The sequence below is a fragment of the Ixodes scapularis genome, unplaced genomic scaffold (assembly GCF_016920785.2).
Source record: "Ixodes scapularis isolate PalLabHiFi unplaced genomic scaffold, ASM1692078v2 PGA_scaffold3__209_contigs__length_174095766, whole genome shotgun sequence".
Lineage (NCBI taxonomy): Eukaryota > Metazoa > Arthropoda > Arachnida > Ixodida > Ixodidae > Ixodes > Ixodes scapularis.
In genome coordinates this window covers 156627338-156645636 of record NW_024609868.1, presented here as the reverse complement: position 1 = coordinate 156645636, position 18299 = coordinate 156627338, and the positions used below count along the sequence as shown (strand labels likewise).

Sequence of the window (18299 nt, the reverse complement as noted above, 5' to 3'; positions counted from 1 at the left end):
GTATTAATTTGATAACCCATTTTTAACGTTCTTTTGATTTTATTAAACACAAACTCTTTTACAACTGGTTTTCCACAAAGATTACTATTTTTTAAATATCGGCTACTTTTTTTGTCAGTCAATCTTATCCGGACATGCGCACAATAAATCAGCCTGACCCTTCTTTCAAGGAATACAGCCAGAGTGGTTGATTGCCGCCGATAAGCGATCGCAATATCTTTGCGGAATTTCCGTGTAAGAAAGAAGACGATCTGTGGTGCAATACTTTGTCCAATGCCGAATCACGCCATTTTTTATCGTTCCTTTCTCAAGAGGTGCAGCACGTCGATGACGAGCGGGTGATTGACACGTGAGATTCAGAGTATAGAAAACGCGTATATCGCATCAAGGTGTAGAACAGACATTACTAGAGTTCCAGGCATGGCCTCGCCCGTTTCCTGCCTTTTCGCTGTAGCACTTCTGCTCGTGCTGGTGAGTGTGCCTTTCTAGCTACTTGGGTCTCAGCAGCCACCTATGTGGCACCTCATTCCCGCGTTTTTATTCAGAACTCATGTAAGGTTTTATGCTGGAACCCTCCGCAATCTTGATCTCGCGTAAAACCTGTTGCGTCGTTCATGTGACCTTGCGTGCCTGTTAGCATCACTTCCCGATTTTGTTCCGAGCGGGCTGTCAAACCGAACCGTACCCAAGTCGAACAGAAAATCAAAAATATTATTTTTGAACAATCTGGAGCTAAACCGAAGCCTTAAATAAACATTTTGTATTCAACCTCAACCGGAACGAATTCCCTATTAGATGTGGCGGTTAGCGGCTCACGAGAAAACAGTTCGGTATAATGAAATTTGAGCCGCCTTGTTTTTCAGGGTAGCGGGAGGAGGGGGAGTGAGCAGCGCATTGTATTTAAATAAGCGGCAGTGACGTGTAGACAAGTAAAGACTACTTGAACAAATAAATAATTTTTGCGCTTATGTGGATCACAACGTGGCGTCGGCGATTTGGCCTGGAACGGTGGCGTACATCTATAGCTATCTATACCAAGAGGCGAATGAGCTATTCTTTGTTTTTTTTGTCGCTACTAAACAATGATCCCCGAAGAAAGAGAAGGGGAACATGGTAGACAATATAATAAAATTAACTGCATGTTTGGTCATTCTGCGAAACACGTTTAAGGGCGGTAGCGATGTAAGGTGGGTGGTTTTCTTACTTCGGGTAGTTCCTACTGGGCAAGATGACCCTTAATCTTTCAGTGCCTGGGGTGAGTTGTTTTTTTAGTTCAGGTGGTGCCTAGGGCAGGGTTTGAATGGAAACAGTTTACGTCACACCCTTCACTCTTCTTGACGCTGCGCGTATTTCCCTTCAGCACCCGATACTAAGTCCTTCCACTGAATTGTCTGGGTCACCGAGAGTGCTTCGTTGTCTTTTTCACTTCTCGTACCGCGTGGCATTTCGTCACTAGCTATTTCTGCTTCTTTCTTTCTTGCACTTTCCACCAACACCTAGGACGGAAACATCAATACATCAGACATTGGAATCCATGATGACCTTTGTCTCTTTTTGGCCCATTTAACGTGCATAAAACGCGCGCTTTCTTCTTAGTCTCGAGTATTTTGTAGCAAGGCATTTGAATAGATTCGTGACCGTGTAACTCAATAGTTCCAAGAAGCATTCGTACAGCGTGATTAGGCTTTTAATGCCACTTTTAAATATTCTATGCTTGACTCAAAGGCGGGCTAATCGAACCTGGTAAATTCTAGCCAGTGAAAGAAAAAAAAAAAGACCGTATAAATCATAATTATAATGTTATATTCCACAGTATATGAAAAAGTTTGCTCTGGAATTGTAATCGGGTTTGTTTGAATTTCTACATTACCCTAAATTGAACTTGTACTTGTTATGTTGAGGTAATTCAGGCATTATTTCTGAAAGCAGCAGCAGCAAAGAGATAGACGAGATATGTTACAATTGAATGACTTCAGTTAAAGTAGTTCTGAGCAGACCGAAAGCTAATGTAATGAGGTGACTTGACTTCTTGTCGCATTTGATGTACATTTTATATTTATTCAACCAACACACTAATTTTGATAACAAAACATACCGATGTATGCTACCAAAACATTTTCTTAGAGGCAGTAAAATCTTATACACCCTATTACAGAAACATGAGCAGCTCTGGCGCCCGTTGTAGTATTGTGAGTGGAATGAGCGATGATCCATCTAGGTTCACATACAGTGAAACCCGTTTAGAACGAACCCACATATAGTGAATTATTGTCGATATCAAACTCACGGAAAATTTAAATATAAATGCATGTAAAAACTATGATTTATAACGAACAACATATTCGCTATATCTAACTTTTCCCCCCAGGAAGGCTTCCAAAAACGCGCTGACTATCGTCTTCTAGCCTGTCCCTTTTCCCAAAAAAGAAGTAGGAAAGAGAGAAAATTCCAAAAGATAAGCTAGAAAAAAAAGCTTTTTAGCACATTTTTACAAGGCGGCATTGAAGAGATGATGAATAAAAAGGAAGGCTCTCGCATTACAACGAACTCATCGTGGAAGTTTGTTGTAGATGTTTTTTGCTATATCGAACTATCTGCTGTATCGAACTGATCGTAGCGTTTCCTGCTGTTTGTTATAAGCGGGTTGACTGTAAATTAATCAAACTATGATACATCTCTTATTCTAAGACGTTTTCTTTTTGTTCAGAAAATATTACACCTCGACTTTTTGTCTCACTACTGAAATTAGTGGGTGCTCAGCAAAAGCTGCAGAAAATGCATGGGCAACAGTTTAGGTAGATATATAAATTAATGTGAACCGGTCAACGTTTAGAGTAGAGGATGGTAACTGAACAAATATTTTTTAATGCGTGACTGGACCAAACCAAAGCGGATCAAAAAAACAAAAATGCCGCACCCGAACCGAAGCGATGAACAGTTCGACATCTTTGTTCTGATTGAACTACCGTTGGTTCCAGCTGTCCGCTAGACTACCCTCCAATTCTAAAAAGTTAACAAATAAGAATACACGGGTTTAGGCTTCAATGCAATGCCGCATAAACTTGTTCCCGGTGGTACTTAGTCGGTATCCTGAAAGGCGGAAAACGGTTTGATTTCAAACTTGTAGGATTGCATATTATAAGCTGTTTTTATCATATTTTTTGGTGTTACAAGCTTATTACCCCTAAACGTTTTATGTAAATTTTTGTAAAAAATTACCACTCATTTTATTTTTCAGTTACAACGGTTCAGTTAAAAAAAACATATACGGGGGGGACCCATAAGTAACCAGAATGAATTTCTGGGAGACGGGCAGATCGTATTACCACCTACCACCGCTGACAGTCTTTGCAACACCCCTTCCGACTAAGTTTCCGACTGACGTCGTTTGACGAAGTTCTTGCGGCATGTTTGTGTTCCAACTTTATTGTGCAAGTGACGTTCAGTCCGGCGCCAAGAGGGGGCATGATGGCCTTCGTCACTTGGGGCTCTTAAGTGTTGTCTGGTCGTGAGTGATTGGGGCAGGCTGGAAGGGGAAAAATAGGGACGCCGAGGGAATGAGCCACTTTACCAGTGTCACGGAGCGCTCATGATGGGTGGGAGGAGAGGCTGGAGCGGTAGTTCAAGAGGACGTTAGGGGTATTTGGAAAGTCACCGCAGAGGGGACCATTGGGGTGCCCAAGGAGTAATCTTTAACAGGGAAGCAGGTGGGTAAAAGGGGAAGAGGTTTAGCTTTGCGACATAAGGTACCTTCTAACCTAGATAAGGATGAAAGGATTCTGACACTCGCGCAAGTAATTCAGGGCTTCACGTCGCTCAGGCAGTTCTGAAATTAGATCCTCCTGCGGGTCATTCCAACTCACTCCATCACAAGGGTGTCGTTGTAATGTGTAACAGGCCGTGGAGTGGGCTGCCTCATTCCCATGAACGCCTGAGTGATTTGGAACCCACTGGAGGATCACCTCTTGAGGGTAGGATTGCTGGTCAAAAACACAAAAATGTTGAAAAAAAGGCATGTTGTAGCTTTTTTTCACCAGAGGACTTCAAATTCATTCTCTGTCTTTTGCAATATCTGATTAGAAAACCTTTAAGATCCACAAAATGTTTTACAGTTCCAGACTTTTTTTAAACGGGTGAACAGAAAAAAGTCAACCGCGGCTAGGTCCGGTAAACAAGCCGGGGGGGGGGGGGGGGGGGGCGGAGTATTTCAAGCCATTTTTGTTCAAAAATTGTTGCAGTGTCAGGGCAGTGTTTTTTCTGAGTATTGTCGTGTTGGAACCCCACTCAAACCTTTGCCAGAAATGGGGGAATTTATGCTTCTGAGAGTTGCGCATGCGTCGCAAATCTCCCTGGTAAAACACCTGATTAACAGTTTTACATGCAGGAACAAACTCGCAGCGAACCATTCTTGAAGTCTCTTGGGAACTAGGTTGGCCGTCGATCAATAGTTCAACTCCCTTGAAGCGAGGAAACCACTCGTAGAGCTGAGATTTCTTTATAGCTTTTCCCTTGTATGCTGTCTGAAACGTATCAAAAGTTTTCGCCACCGTCTTCACTAAAACAAAACAGTATTTTACGGCCACATACTGTTCCTTCAAATCAGATATTGCAAAAACACGAGTAATGATTTTGAGGCGCCTGGAGAAAAAGTTCACAACATGCCGCTACAACTTTAGCAGACGACACCTGTAGGCAAAGTGTCTCGAAATCGGTGCAATTAGGCGTTCCTAGGGGCGGAAGTAGGGACTACGAATGGCGCGACCTTCAGATATTTATGCCGGTCACTTTTACGTCCCCCCTCATATGCCATACAAAAACTAAAAGGTCTTTCTTAGTGAATGCAGCTGAAAAATCGGCGAACCACATCCAGCCGACTAAAACTCGCGGACATGAATTGCGAACAAATTCGCTCGTGGTTGCGTTTAAATAAATGCCATTCGAAGTTCTTATGTTCAAGATGTGCAAAACGGATTCGTAAGAGCGCTTTTCCATTCAAGCTAAATATCAAGAAACTTACTGTGGTTATCCTAACTAGAGACGTTGCGCTCACCCAAATGTATTCATATTTCTTGATTTCAGGTCCATCAGCACGCCGGTGAGTACCCCAAACTCTTACCTTTTACATCTAGCTTTGAGTTCAAAATAAAACGAAAATTACCCCTTTCATGTCCATTTTACCGAGGAGGAACATTCCAAACTATATTTTTTTTTTATATCAGGAGGTCGCTTTCAAACAGAAATGCCCATTGTATCTCTAAAGCAACTTATGGTGTTTCACCCACAGCAACGTAGATTGCGACGTGCGTCTCCTTATAAACATACACAACGTTTTGCTTGGGTTCACTGTTATATGTATTTAAAGGCGCCAACAATGTGGACATGATTACAAATATACCGCCCTGCATTGTTCGTGTATAAAAATTGGTCTGAAGGTTATCTCGAAATAAAAGGACAATGGCGCATTAGCATAGATAGTAATATTTTATGTCTGGCTAACTCCCACGTGGATTATGAACTGTTGTTGCTCTGAAGCAACATTGGTAATTCTCGTCACTGCTTCTTCGGAAGATTAGGCTCGAGACTTAACCGTGTTTTTCTATTATGATACACAGTGTGCACATTCAAAACATATATATGCTATTTGTACATTCGTGATGATTTAGTAAAACATTTGTGAATGACAGGTTGTTAGCGTGCTTACACATCTTTGAGTAGCTTCATATCTTTCTGAATTACTTGTTTGTTTTAATTCTTTTTAAGCCGCCGCCTTTCGTGGCAAAAAATTAAGTTTCACGCTTTCATGGTTTTTTCACCGCCTGGAGGGAGAATACGAAACAAAATCGAAGACTTGATAAAAAAATTCAGAACTAATTTTTTTTTGTCTGACGGGAATGTGTATTGCGGAAAATGCAGCATGGCATGCTTGCCTAGTTGGCAACAAGAGCTGCTATAACATTCTGTAATAAATAATAAAAATAAAAAAAATTCCCCAGGTACAACATATCAAAATGGGACAACCAGCAATATAAATTAATATTGTTCTGGAAAAAAAAAATTTTTCTCATATTCGTGAACCAAACCTGGTGTATTTATCTGTATTTTTATGACGACAGATTGACACGGAAGGGTTAACAGAAACTCAAGATCAAACAGATGTTGAGCACTTTATATTAGATATCTCTTATTTCATTCTGCAGCACACACAACTGACGTTTCATACGCCAAATTAATTTAAATTGTTTGAAAGCATTCTTGTTGACATTGCATTTAGGAATTAATGTTTCAGATACTTCGCTGCCTTTTCCTGCAGCCATATATTTTATATTTTTACTGATTTCTTATCTTGGAGCGGTTAAGTATATATAATAGTTATATCGTATTGCATAATTTTAAATTCACAAACAGTGAGAATATTTCAAATAGAAGAAGCTTTGTTTCAGCCTAGGGGACCGTTAGATTTTGCTAACAAAAGACAAAGCGAAACACCATGGCATTAGAGGTGCGCAAAATTCAATACAGCAATACAAAATGAATAAGAGATGTGGATGACAGAGCTGTTCCTTGACATGCGCTTCAATTTGTGAGTTCTGAATGGTCAAAAAAAGATACGTCAGGCAGTTCCGTTTGAGTGTGACTGAGCGCGTTACGACTTCCTAAGACTGCTTACGACCCTGGCCTACTACCGTTTTGCGTATGCTTTCAAATTGTGTACGCATCCTTTCTCTACCCTTAGTTTAAAATGATTGTGTCAGTGTTATAGGTGACCATTTCACATAAATAATGCACAGACTGGACTTGGAAAATAGTTAAAAACTTTAGGTCCTCTTCAAGACCGGAAACGTTAAAGTGATTTTTTGTACGCCGATGCCACCGCGTTCGAAGTCCACGCAACGTATGGTTGTAAAATGCAAAGTGTGGTAGTGGCAGCTCCGCACATTCAGACGCATATGTCTGATTTAGGCTTATGTGTCAATGAACATATTTCAACAGGTCTGAGCTACAACGTTAATATTTCATAAAGAATTGATTCAAATTGTTAAAATATGTTTAGCATGGCGATGTACGAAGAAAAAAATGATACCGATGAGTTTTTATTATCTTTGGGCGGTGCCTGTAATTATGTACCAAATAATGCCGGCGAGCTGGATATCTAATGACATATTGGTTTGGAAAGAGTGTAGATTAATTTAGACTGTTTATTTACAGCATCACGAAACCTTGTGTAACAGTTGCTTCCCTTAACAGCAGGAAAAATAGATACCTTTGATCTCGAAAAGGAGGTGGAGAGGTCCGTACAACGCCGGGCCAAGGAATTGAATATGGAACTAGTCTGGTGGGACGTTCATGGGAATCATGACGAGATCAAGAGGCTTCACTTCCAAGGACCACCGTGAGTCATTAAAATATATTGTCGAATGTTTCTGTATCAGATTGGTTTTGTCTTGTTGATTTGTTTCCAGGCTAGGTTGTTTCTCGACTTATTTTATGCATGATTAAAACATTAATTTTCTTAGGGCCGTAGTAGAAGTCAGATTGGGTCATGTTTTGCATGACTATGTTGTTTCGACTGACAATCTTCAACGAACAAGAGTACGGGGCTTTTTGTTCGAAGTGGTTAGGGAATTTCTGTTTTTAAAAGTACGTTTCTCATTAGGGTATTTAAGTGTCGTCGCACGGAGGCGTATGTGCAAAGATATTGTTGATACATTGATGCCAATACCAGTGTACCGTTCTATATTCTGGGATGATCCAAGGAAAGATTTCCTCAAAACTCAAGAGGATGCCGGTAAGGCCATCTCTAAAGACGTTCGCTTGTCAGTTACATAGTGGCACGCTCCCCTTAAAGCCTTGACTTCAAGAGAAAGGCCTTTTTCTGCCATGGTCGGTGAACTGCCTGTTATGTTGAGAACCTGAAACTGTAGAGTATATGTTCCTAGAGTGTTTGGATGCTGTTTTTCTGTGGGATATTCTGCAACGTACTTTGAAAAAGGACCTGTCGATAACAGCGTGTGGTATTCGTTTCCTCCCCGTAGAAAGCAAAAATGGTACCTTACCACATGTTAATGCTTTTGGGCCTTCACAGTCCATGGAGAAACAAGATAGCTCTTCGACATGCGGATGTGAACCCTCGTAGGGCAAGGGAATATATCATTGAAAGCGTAATTCTTATTAAGGAGGTTTATGGGACGCTCACCGAACAACTTAAATGTGCTCCGACGTTCGTAATGTTTGGTATGGCATGCAGTTTCCACGACGTCAGTTGTTCCGCCACTGCCGGAGTGGTTCCAACCTCGTAATAATTTCCACGTGTCTTTCGAAAGGGGTCTTTTCTAGGCTCCCAGAAAGACCTAAAAACGAACTGCACCACGCCGTATAAGCCGATCTTCCGCCTGCGCTCGGTGCTGCTGTTACGCCGCCATGGATGGCTGTAATCGTCCGTTCAATCTTATTTTGTTAGGGCACAGGTTCGCCCTATTAAACCTTTAGTTTGTTTCAATGTTTCGTCGCATCATCAATTGTCATTCGATACAATAGACATATTCTGGATACCATAATATATGTGTTGTCGTCGCTAATGCTTAATAATCTCCTGGGTCCATTTGCTCGATGCCTGTTAACTTTAACCGCGTCAAAAACTTAACCGCCCTTCCCTACCAGCTACTACCTACTAGGTCACGTCACCTACTGGTTGTGGCGAATATAAGTGGCTTTCGTGAAAATCTTTATGGAAAGGGGGGATCAGGGTACTCGCGCTGCCGGGATTTCGCGACGCAGCGCGGAATACATTTGAGCTTGAGAAAAGCTTTCTGTTGCTCGGGCTACAAATAATGGGTAAGGTAAACCAAAACACGCTCATGTTTGGCAAATATTCAATGTTTGGCAGTTGGAAGTTGGGACAAGTCTCGTTGAGATGTCCTCCTCAGTGCGAAGAGGTCGACGAAATTCACTGCTACAAAAAATGTAGAAGTGAGCAGCGAAGGGCGGGCGGCACACCGACAGTAGGCATGGCTGTCCAGCATGTAAGAGCTGCACATAAGGTCTTCTTCGTAAAATGAAAATCGTGTACTTCGGCTCCTTTGGAATTAGGCACACAGTCTGCTTCTGCGTGTCATCAATGTCCGGCCGATCGAGTCGAGACAATCCACTAGGATCCTGATTCCGTTGCCATATCGACAATTTCCGCGTTCCTTTAGGCTTAAGAATGGTAAGAATCGAAAGACGATACAAAAATGGTGCGAGATCATTGCTTACACTTTGCGATTTAAGAGATGCAAGGCAAAGCGAAAGCCTCCTGAACCATTCATTGCTTACAAACGTGCCCTCTAGTGCAGTGACTACGACATATTAGTTCCAAAGCGAGCGACTCTCGCTGGGAGGTGAACCGCCAAGTTTTCCCGCCATTCCTTCTCTGCTAGTGGCGTGACCTAAAGCTTTCTGCCTCGGCTAAAAGTTCACAAGCTTCCAGCAAACGAGCCCTGGTTTTTACTTTGGTATTCGCGATTGACTTCGTAGCTGTGCAGAAAGGTCAAAAGGGTCGGCCGCGTGTGCGGCTTAAGGTATCTGACGCTTCTTAAACGGACACGAAATGAAGCATAAATGCTACCGCATTTCGTCGGGAGTCAGCGTAGCGACACCTGCGATTTAGGCATCTTATTGTGGGCTCTACTTAAATCGTAGAATTGTCTGATTTGAGACATTTTTGGCAGCGGACAGATGCTTGTTTGTTTTTAAATACCGAAGTACAATGCTATAAAGTATGTCACTAAAGCATCTGTACTTTGTATTGTAATATATAAGAAAGAAACAGAAAGATGGTCGATGACAAAACAAAACAAAAATCTCGAGGAGCCGGTAAAATTCCTCTGAAATATTAAACTGTACATGCACCACGTTACACAGCTATGGAAAATGTGAGAATGATGCAATTATAAGGTTTTCTCGAAAATTGCGCTGAAGAACACAAAGATTTACTGCACAACATGGTGCCCCAGACAACAACTTTTCACCGTTCAAATAAGTTTAATGTAAGCGCCCGCCGTCAAGATAGCAGTGGGAGAGGGGAATATGGGAATTGTGGCGAAGATGATTTTCACCCTGTTTGAAAAACATATTGCATATTGGTCTTAAGCCCACGTTACTAAATTTTGTTTTCTTGTATTTTCGATAGAAGTGATCAAACACACATACACGGATTCGAATGAAGAAAAGGGTATTTGCTCAGGTTGGCTTTACTGCAAAGATGCTGTATGGCAGGGGGGTCGTAAGCTGTGGGAGGTGAAGGGGCGGTGGAAGGTGTCGGTTAAGAGGGATACAGAGAGAGGCTTGTATGGAAGTACCCCCTTCAGGGAAAAATGTCTGCCCTACACCTTTGCTGCTACAAATAAACCGACAAAATTCGTACAGTACACGTAGGGGCATACTGCTTGTGTTTATATATGGCTTATGTGGAAGTACCCCTTCAGGAAAAAATGTCTGCCCTACACCTTTGCTGCTACAAATAAACCGACAAAATTCGTACAGTACACGTAGGGGCATACTGTTTGTGTTTATATATGGCTTATATGGAAGTACCCACTTCAGGGAAAAATGTCTGTCCTACACCTTTGATGTTACAAATAAACCGACAAAATTCGTACAGTACACGTAGGGGCATACTGTTTGTGTTTATATATGGCTTATATGGAAGCACCCCCTTCAGGAAAAAATGTCTGCCCTACACCTTTGCTGCTACAAATAAACCGACAAAATTCGTACAGTACACGTAGGGGCATACTGCTTGTGTTTATATATGGCTTATGTGGAAGTACCCCCTTCAGGAAAAAATGTCTGCCCTACACCTTTGCTGCTACAAATAAACCAACAAAATTCGTTAAGTACACGTAGGGGCATACTGTTTGTCTTGAGTTCATTTTTATTCATTTGAGACGGAGTAATTAAGGTATTGTAATCGCAGTTGAGGCTTTCACAAACATCAGGTATGTCTGCGAAATAAATAATTTTATATATATTTAAACAATGCCTTTCGTCTTACAATCCGTAAGGACTTGAGTAACGGTTAAGAGTTGAGCTTGTTGGTACATACTTGTAGTTATATCAGCTTGAACTTTAAAAATATCTAGATATTTCTAAAGTCCAAGCTGATATAACTACACGTAAGGACTTTCATAGCATATTTCAAGTTTGGACTACGAATATAACAATAAAGATCTTCCTTGTGTAATATTCAGTGTCTAGCCTAATAACTGGACGATGACCTTCCACGCACGCTAAAAATATTTCAAGTTCCACGACCCAAAGTTATGTCCAATTTCACAGCAGGTATTTTGATGCTTTGGGAATTAATTGGGTGGTAGCCTAAAGCTGAAAGAAGTTAGTATCTGAATCTGGCATTTCTTCTTGTGAATGAACGGCTTGACAAAATGTTGACGCACATTGAGCCACAACTTACCACACGCGAGGCAGGATAGATCAGCTGAAAAGCCTCAGTTGTTTGCTCTTGTTTAATGGCAGCAGCTAATTTCATTACAGCATATGGACAGAATACGACTTTTAGTTTGTCTTATGAAAAAACAGTGAGTGCGCATGCGAGCTGGTGGATGTTGATCATGATGTAGAATACCCGAGGCTGTGGTAAAAGCTGGGAAACATGGTCGACCAAGTTTTCCAGCTTTTACCACAGTCTCGGGTATTCTACATCATGATTAGACCGTCTTACTTTCGTTTCAGCTCTAACTGTCTGAATTTTTTGTTATTCGCGGGTAAACATCTTCGTGGAATCGTGCCTTGTGCGCCGCCAGGAATTTCCTCCTTTAAGTTTAGGAAACATCACCTGGTCACAAACGTGTGCTCAACTTACTTGCACAGACGCAGAAGGTTTTCAGCAAAGATGTGCTATGATATTCTGGCGACAGCTGGTTTGTATTGCTCATCGTAGCAGCGCTGTTAGGGTAGAAGACTGACCTCAGCAGATACAAGTTGAGGAGCTTTTCGCAGACCGAAACCGTTCATTTGGATTTAGTTGCTCGTTATCTCGAATCGTAAATGCTCGAACAAAAGAGCGAAAGAGAGCCATTAATATAGCTGTGCACCAGCAACTTCAAATGTAAAGTGAACGAGCTGAGGATGGGAATGATAGCTGCGACATCAAGACTGCCGGTTTTAGATCTCGTCTTATGTTTTGTAGATTCTGTTCAGATCAAGTCGGTGCACTCTTCGGGGAACCAAAGTTGGACATGTAGATAAGAAAGGCTAAAAACACAGGCGAGCTGGCGAAGAACTTGCATATTAATCAGCCACGCGGAACGATTAAAAAAACGGACAAAACCACAAGTCTCAAATGCAGGATGTAGTTTATTTGAACGACGAACGCTTTTATCTATAAGGCAAGACCCTCATCACATAAAAAAGAAACCCCTCCACGCCACTAGGTCACCGTAAGCCGGACACTCAGTGAGATCCGAATGATACATGTTTCCCCTTCTCTTACATCAACTACCCACACTGACGACTTCATTTGAGCCTGACCAGCCACATGCGATAACTGGCAACTGAAGCACAACCCTTAGTGTTCTTGGAGAACCCACAAAACAAGACCATAAAGGCTCAAAAACGCTTCATAACACTATCCCATGCCAAGGACGGTGTACTTACACAGTTGCCAGAAGTCGAAATAGGCATAGTCTCCCGCAGAAATCTCCTACCATTTTCTTTCTCTTTGTGCAAAACCTGGGTTTCCCCCCGCTTAGCCTGAGTCATTACAGCCTACAACATGCAGATAAGTACAGACGATGTGATAGATACAGAAATATTAAAGATACCAATGGAGATAAGAAAACATTATGCAGCCCGACTTAAGAGTTTTAAACTGAATACCCTCCCCCCCCCCCCCCCCCACCAAAAAAAAAAAAGATGTGAAACGGTCGTAACGGCGAGGCGTTCCTTTCCAATGGGGGCGCATCGGCATTCCCCTTTGTCTTCCCACTCCTTCCGCGCCACATTCCGTCGCCCCTTCACCCCGCAAACATTTCCGAGCCGCCCACCTTTATATGTTAAGGAAATGGGCTGCTGCAGGAAAGAAAACTTGCGAAACAGCGCTGATATAAATTATGGCGTAAATAATGAATGAGGATAAAGTAGTAGTAGTCTATTATGACTCCCAAGATTTAAGGGTGTATGGTTTTTAGTAAGAACATTTTTTGACAAATCCTAAGATACTGAGCTCCTACATTCGGTGTCAGCTGAAGAGTTCAGGGCGTGGGAAAGGAAGGCTGGGGAGGAGGAACAGATGGAATGTTAGAGAGAGGGGGTTGTCTCGTCCCCTTCTCTCGAGCAATCCATCTGCTTCCTCCTCCCCAGATTTCCTTTCCCTCGCACTGAACTCTCAACCTGCCACCAACTGGAGTATATGTTACCAAAAGGTCATATACGAAAGCATACCTGCAAACTCTCCTGAATTGTGCGGGAGCCTCCCAAATTTTGATCTCATCTCCTGATTGTACGGGCGCGACCTCAAATCTCCCGAAAAGTATCCGCCGTAGTTTTTTCTTTTTTTTTGTAACGCCTTATTGCTATAATCACCACGCGTGTGTCATTGCGAGTTACTGGAGAGTAGGTTTAGGTTACCCCGGCGGGTTACCACGTGACAACTCAGAGCAGTAGCATAAAACGAGGGTAGATTTTCCAACGCCAAGGTACGACACGTCTACTCCTGAAGTTAGAGCGCATTTTGGAACACTGCTTATATGACCATGGGTGCGCTAGGCTTCAGTTGGCTTTGTCAGTTTCGTCGAGTGAGGTGCGGAACGCCGAACTGCTCTTCGTGTTTCCCCGAGTTTAGTTGGAACCACTGATATGTTAAAACGATCGATGACACTTTCAAAAGCCAAGGAGGAGTACTTGCAAGCATTTCTGAGATCATACGTGACTGAGTTTCCCTGCTTTGTCGCTTCACGTAAGGCTGGATTCTGTGGATTCAATGGATTCGTATGGATTCTGTACCTGATCTGTGAGCGTTTCGCACGGCGGCAAGCTTGACATCAAGATGCACATCGGTTCACGAAAGCATCAGAACCATGCTCGTGCCGTAGAAGGGCAGGGCACCACCGGCCGTTTACTCCAAAACAACCGCGAAGACAGTGCGATTCGCGCAGGGTGCCTCTTCACAGGGTGTCTTGTCGAACTACAAAAAAAATAATAATGCTTCAAACCCCCCCCCCCCCCCCCCCCGCGCGGCTGTCTCCCGAATTTTTATGTTGCTAGGTTGGCCGGTATGGCCAGAGTCAATTTAAATTGAATTAAAATCTGTAGGCCATGCGTTATACATTTCAAACCAAAATGATAGTGGGTGTTTAAGTTTTTATCTATTTATGACAACCGAAAGCACGGGGTGCAAATATCACGCAGTCAAAATGTAGGGTTTCACCTTGCTCCACTTGAGAAGTGTTTTTATGCAAAGGCTTTTGTTCTGAAAGGTTTTTTGTTCACTATGTTTGCGAGGATATAACACACACACACACACACACACACACATATATATATATATACATACATATATATATATATATATATATATATATATAATGGCGAAAAAAGTCAAACAAGAAAAAAGAAAGTGCCGAAAAAAAGTGGTATTAGTTTGCAAGAATAATCAAGGCTAGTCACAAGAACGCTAGTTACGCGGAGAAAAAAACTTAAAAAAGGACGGGATCAAAGTCAATGTTAAACACAAGAACTTACGAAAATCAACTGTTAAATGGAAAATAGATGAAATAATTAAAAATAAAAAAATAAAAATGAAAAAGGGGCCTGACGTCCGTCGACGTTTCGACAGTGGCACTGTGTTCTTTATATATATATATATATATGAATATATATAATAGCAAAAATCTAAATATCCACGCCGAGAAGGTTGTTCAATTTCATATGAAACCGCCCTGGTAATAATTGCAAAACAGTAAGCCTGCATCTTTCCAAACACCTTGAACCCATATCTCTTGTCGCGTTGAACGTTGCCAGTAAGACAAACAAGTTAACAAGCCCTTCTCCATCAACAGGGTGACTGCGACAGCGGGACCTGTGGTGTATGGTGCACCCAAGAGCTCAGCAATGCGACCAAACGTGGTCTATACTCAGTGGGTCCACAATGGACAGGCGAATTCGTCCCAGACGACCACCATAGCAAGATCGACCCAGCACAAGAAGACAGCCACCTGGCACGTTGAAAGTGGTTTCAGTTATTCCGGCTCCGTGACAGCCAGTGCCAGTTTATTTTTTGTCAACATTAAGGCTACACTCCAAATAGGCTTAGACTTGAAAGGGGGATACCGTGAAGAAGTTTCTGATACGGAGACGTTCTCGGTAAATCATGTCGTCACCGTGCCTCCCATGAAGTCCGTCAAGATTGACTGGATCATCACAGATTCCGTGCAGGTATGTTACGCCCGGATGAATTTCGTTGTTGAAATGGCCATCACAGGCATCAGGATTTGCTTGAGCGATGCAGTTGATTTCGAAGTTCGGGTATGTTGACCTAGGTAGTATATCAATGAGCCTAATACCCGTGCCACGCGAGCAACTCGAATGCCATTTACAACGAATGACATTCGTGTGATTTAACGAATCGGCTCGCGATCTCTCACGCGTGGAACGACCCACGCTAGGAGTGTTGCGCGCTGATTGGCCGATCGTTCAAATGTCATTCGTTGTAAATGGCATCCTAGTTGCCCGTGTGGCACGCGTATAACCACTCATTCGCACTGGAAGCGGATCCACGTTCGCAAAGCGGTTGCGAACGTGGGTGTATAAAGATCCAGTACAATTGCACGCGCACCTGATGTCATCGAGTGTGCGTGCAATTGTACTGGATCTTTATACAACCCCGTTCGCAACCGCTTTGCGAACGCGGATTCGCTTCCAATGTGAATGAGCGGTGAGTGAACCGTAGGTTCTTAGGACGAGGGAGATTGTTTTTTTCTTTGTTTTAAGTAATAGCACAGTGAATGGCTGTGGCAGAGCATACAGACTAAAAATACAAGGTCACGACGTATTCACTTCGCTTCAATATTGTAGATGATGGTAAAACAGATAAATAAATTACAAACGCCGTGACCTTGTGTTTTTGGAGCTGTTCGTTCATACTCCGTTTCACATTACGCCCGACCGGAGCCAGTGCTAGAATCCCACCGTAGCCAATTCAGCAGTTCTAAAAGTGCATGGACATGGAGCTTGTTGCATTTGTGAGCAACTACTCATTCACTGTGCGTGATTGTTCGACTTAATGATTATTCGATTGATTGGCCAATCGTGAATGTCATTTGACGTCAATGGTACATTTTTCGTGGCTCACGGCTTTATTCTCCAACTTACGAGGAGCGCAAGTTCGTCTGCTTCTTTTGTCGGGGTTGTGGTGACGTCAGAACGCCGAGCTCTGATTGGTTCTGAATGAAAGATGGTGTGTAGACCTCAAGGCAGCTTACTTTGAATTCTGCGCACTATTGTTCAATAAAAGCCAATCAGAGCTCGGCGTCTTTCTCACGTCACCGGAACTCCTACGCAGAAAGCAGACGACTTGCTCTCCGCATTATTGCTGCAAAGTTGTTTTTTTTTACTTCCTGGAATAACTAGAAAAAAAAACATTGATATTGCAATGCCTTTAGATTGTTGGCCATCTATAAGTCAAAAGATTATTTCTAGCGATTAGTGAATTAACTTTTTGTGTTGGTATTCTTTTTTCACACAGGAAGTTCCTTGGACGTCTACCGTGACCTTAACCGGGTATATCCGTACGAAGTGGAAGGCAGACCTCAACTTTCTCTACTACGACTACCGTTATTGCACTCTCGGCTGTCTACGAGATTCCCGTCTTAAGCACGCAGGAAACGGCACGTTCCTATACACTTCTAATGGAACGTTTACGGGAGTCAAAGGACACGAGGCGCATCTTCTCATCACGGAGTACGATTATCAGGCGTACGGAGGAAGGTTTCGGCGGTCAGGGCATCGAACATTCCTTAGAGCCAGACGCCGCATACGCCTGCGTCGAAGACTTTGTGATACTTGAAATCTTCTACATCGGACGAAAATAAATATTCTTATGTTGGATTTTTTTTTATATTGTAGTGTCAATGTTGAGAGTGACCTCTTTGTGTTCATTGAGGGAAAAGAGAAGTATAAAATTATTTTCATACACTCACGTTTGATTTGATAAAAAAAAAAAAGATAAATCATGAGGGTAAAAGTTTTTTCGTCTTAATTTCTCACTAATTTAAAACTTCCGGGAAAATTTCTTTGAAACTATATTTAGAGAATCAGTGAGTTAATCGTAGTCGCAATCAGAATCTTCATTGGCTCAAGAGAGCCGTGGCACCGCGGAAAGGCCCGTACCAGAGAGGCCCGCGGTGCGACGTCCAGTGATGATGGTTATGAGATGATATATACAAAGGGAGGACGACGCGGTCTTCTCAACATCGCAAGCGTCTTTGCATGAAGGTTAGGGGTTCGCCAAGACACTTTTACTAGGGTTGAGAAGTGTCTTGGCAAGGGATGGTGTCCGGAGGCTTCACCGTGCGTTGGGGCGAGGAAAGCCCTGGCCATTTGATGGTGACGAGGACGACGTGCTCTTCTGATCCGCCGCACGAGTCTTGCAAGTTAGATGGCGGTCCAGGCCAGTAGGCCAGCGAGCCAAGGTGGCCTTCGCGAGGCTATTCAATGAACGTACTGGATTGTAAAGCCCTGGCGGTTGATGGTGCGCTCGCTCGCTTCGTTGAAGGCAGCGGCTCCGGGTGGTGGCCCTGTCGAAGTAGACGGCTGCCACTCCCCGATGGATTGACATCCAGGGCTAGAAGGTAGTGCCGCAGTCATCCGGTGTAGCTTCCTCGAATCGTCGTCGTCGTCGTCCCTTAATATAAATAAAATACTTAACAAAACAAACAATATGCGGACTCCGCTTCGTAATAAAAACATCGCTTATTCGACAGCAGGTAGGGCGAAAGGGTGGTTCTCATTAGAACCCGTTCGCATTTATACCTTTCCCTTTTCCCTTATACTTTTTCCCTTTCTCACTTAAACCGCTCTGAAAACAAACTTTCGGGTTTTGACCCTTCTCAAAACTACTTTTTTTTCATTTTAATCTTTCTGCTTTCAAATTTTCTCAAAACATACTTTCTGCTATTGACCATACTCAAAAAGACTTTCCTCATTTTAACCTTTCTCGTCTCAAAATTACAAAAAAACGTACTTTCTGGTTTCGACCATTCTCAAAAAGACTTTTTTTATTTTAACCGTGTACTTGATCAGGCTAG

General features: G+C 42.6%; 1 protein-coding gene across 1 annotated transcript; it reads left to right on the top strand.

Moving 5' to 3' along the window:
• Positions 1-251: 251 nt before the first annotated feature.
• Positions 252-17100, top strand: LOC120840285. The gene is made up of 5 exons (XM_040210734.2): positions 252-471; positions 5080-5095; positions 7246-7390; positions 15054-15429; positions 16739-17100. Exons 1-5 carry the CDS (start codon positions 421-423, stop codon positions 17057-17059), a joined length of 909 nt encoding a protein of 302 aa, XP_040066668.1. The 5' UTR covers positions 252-420; the 3' UTR covers positions 17060-17100.
• Positions 17101-18299: the final 1199 nt, after the last annotated feature.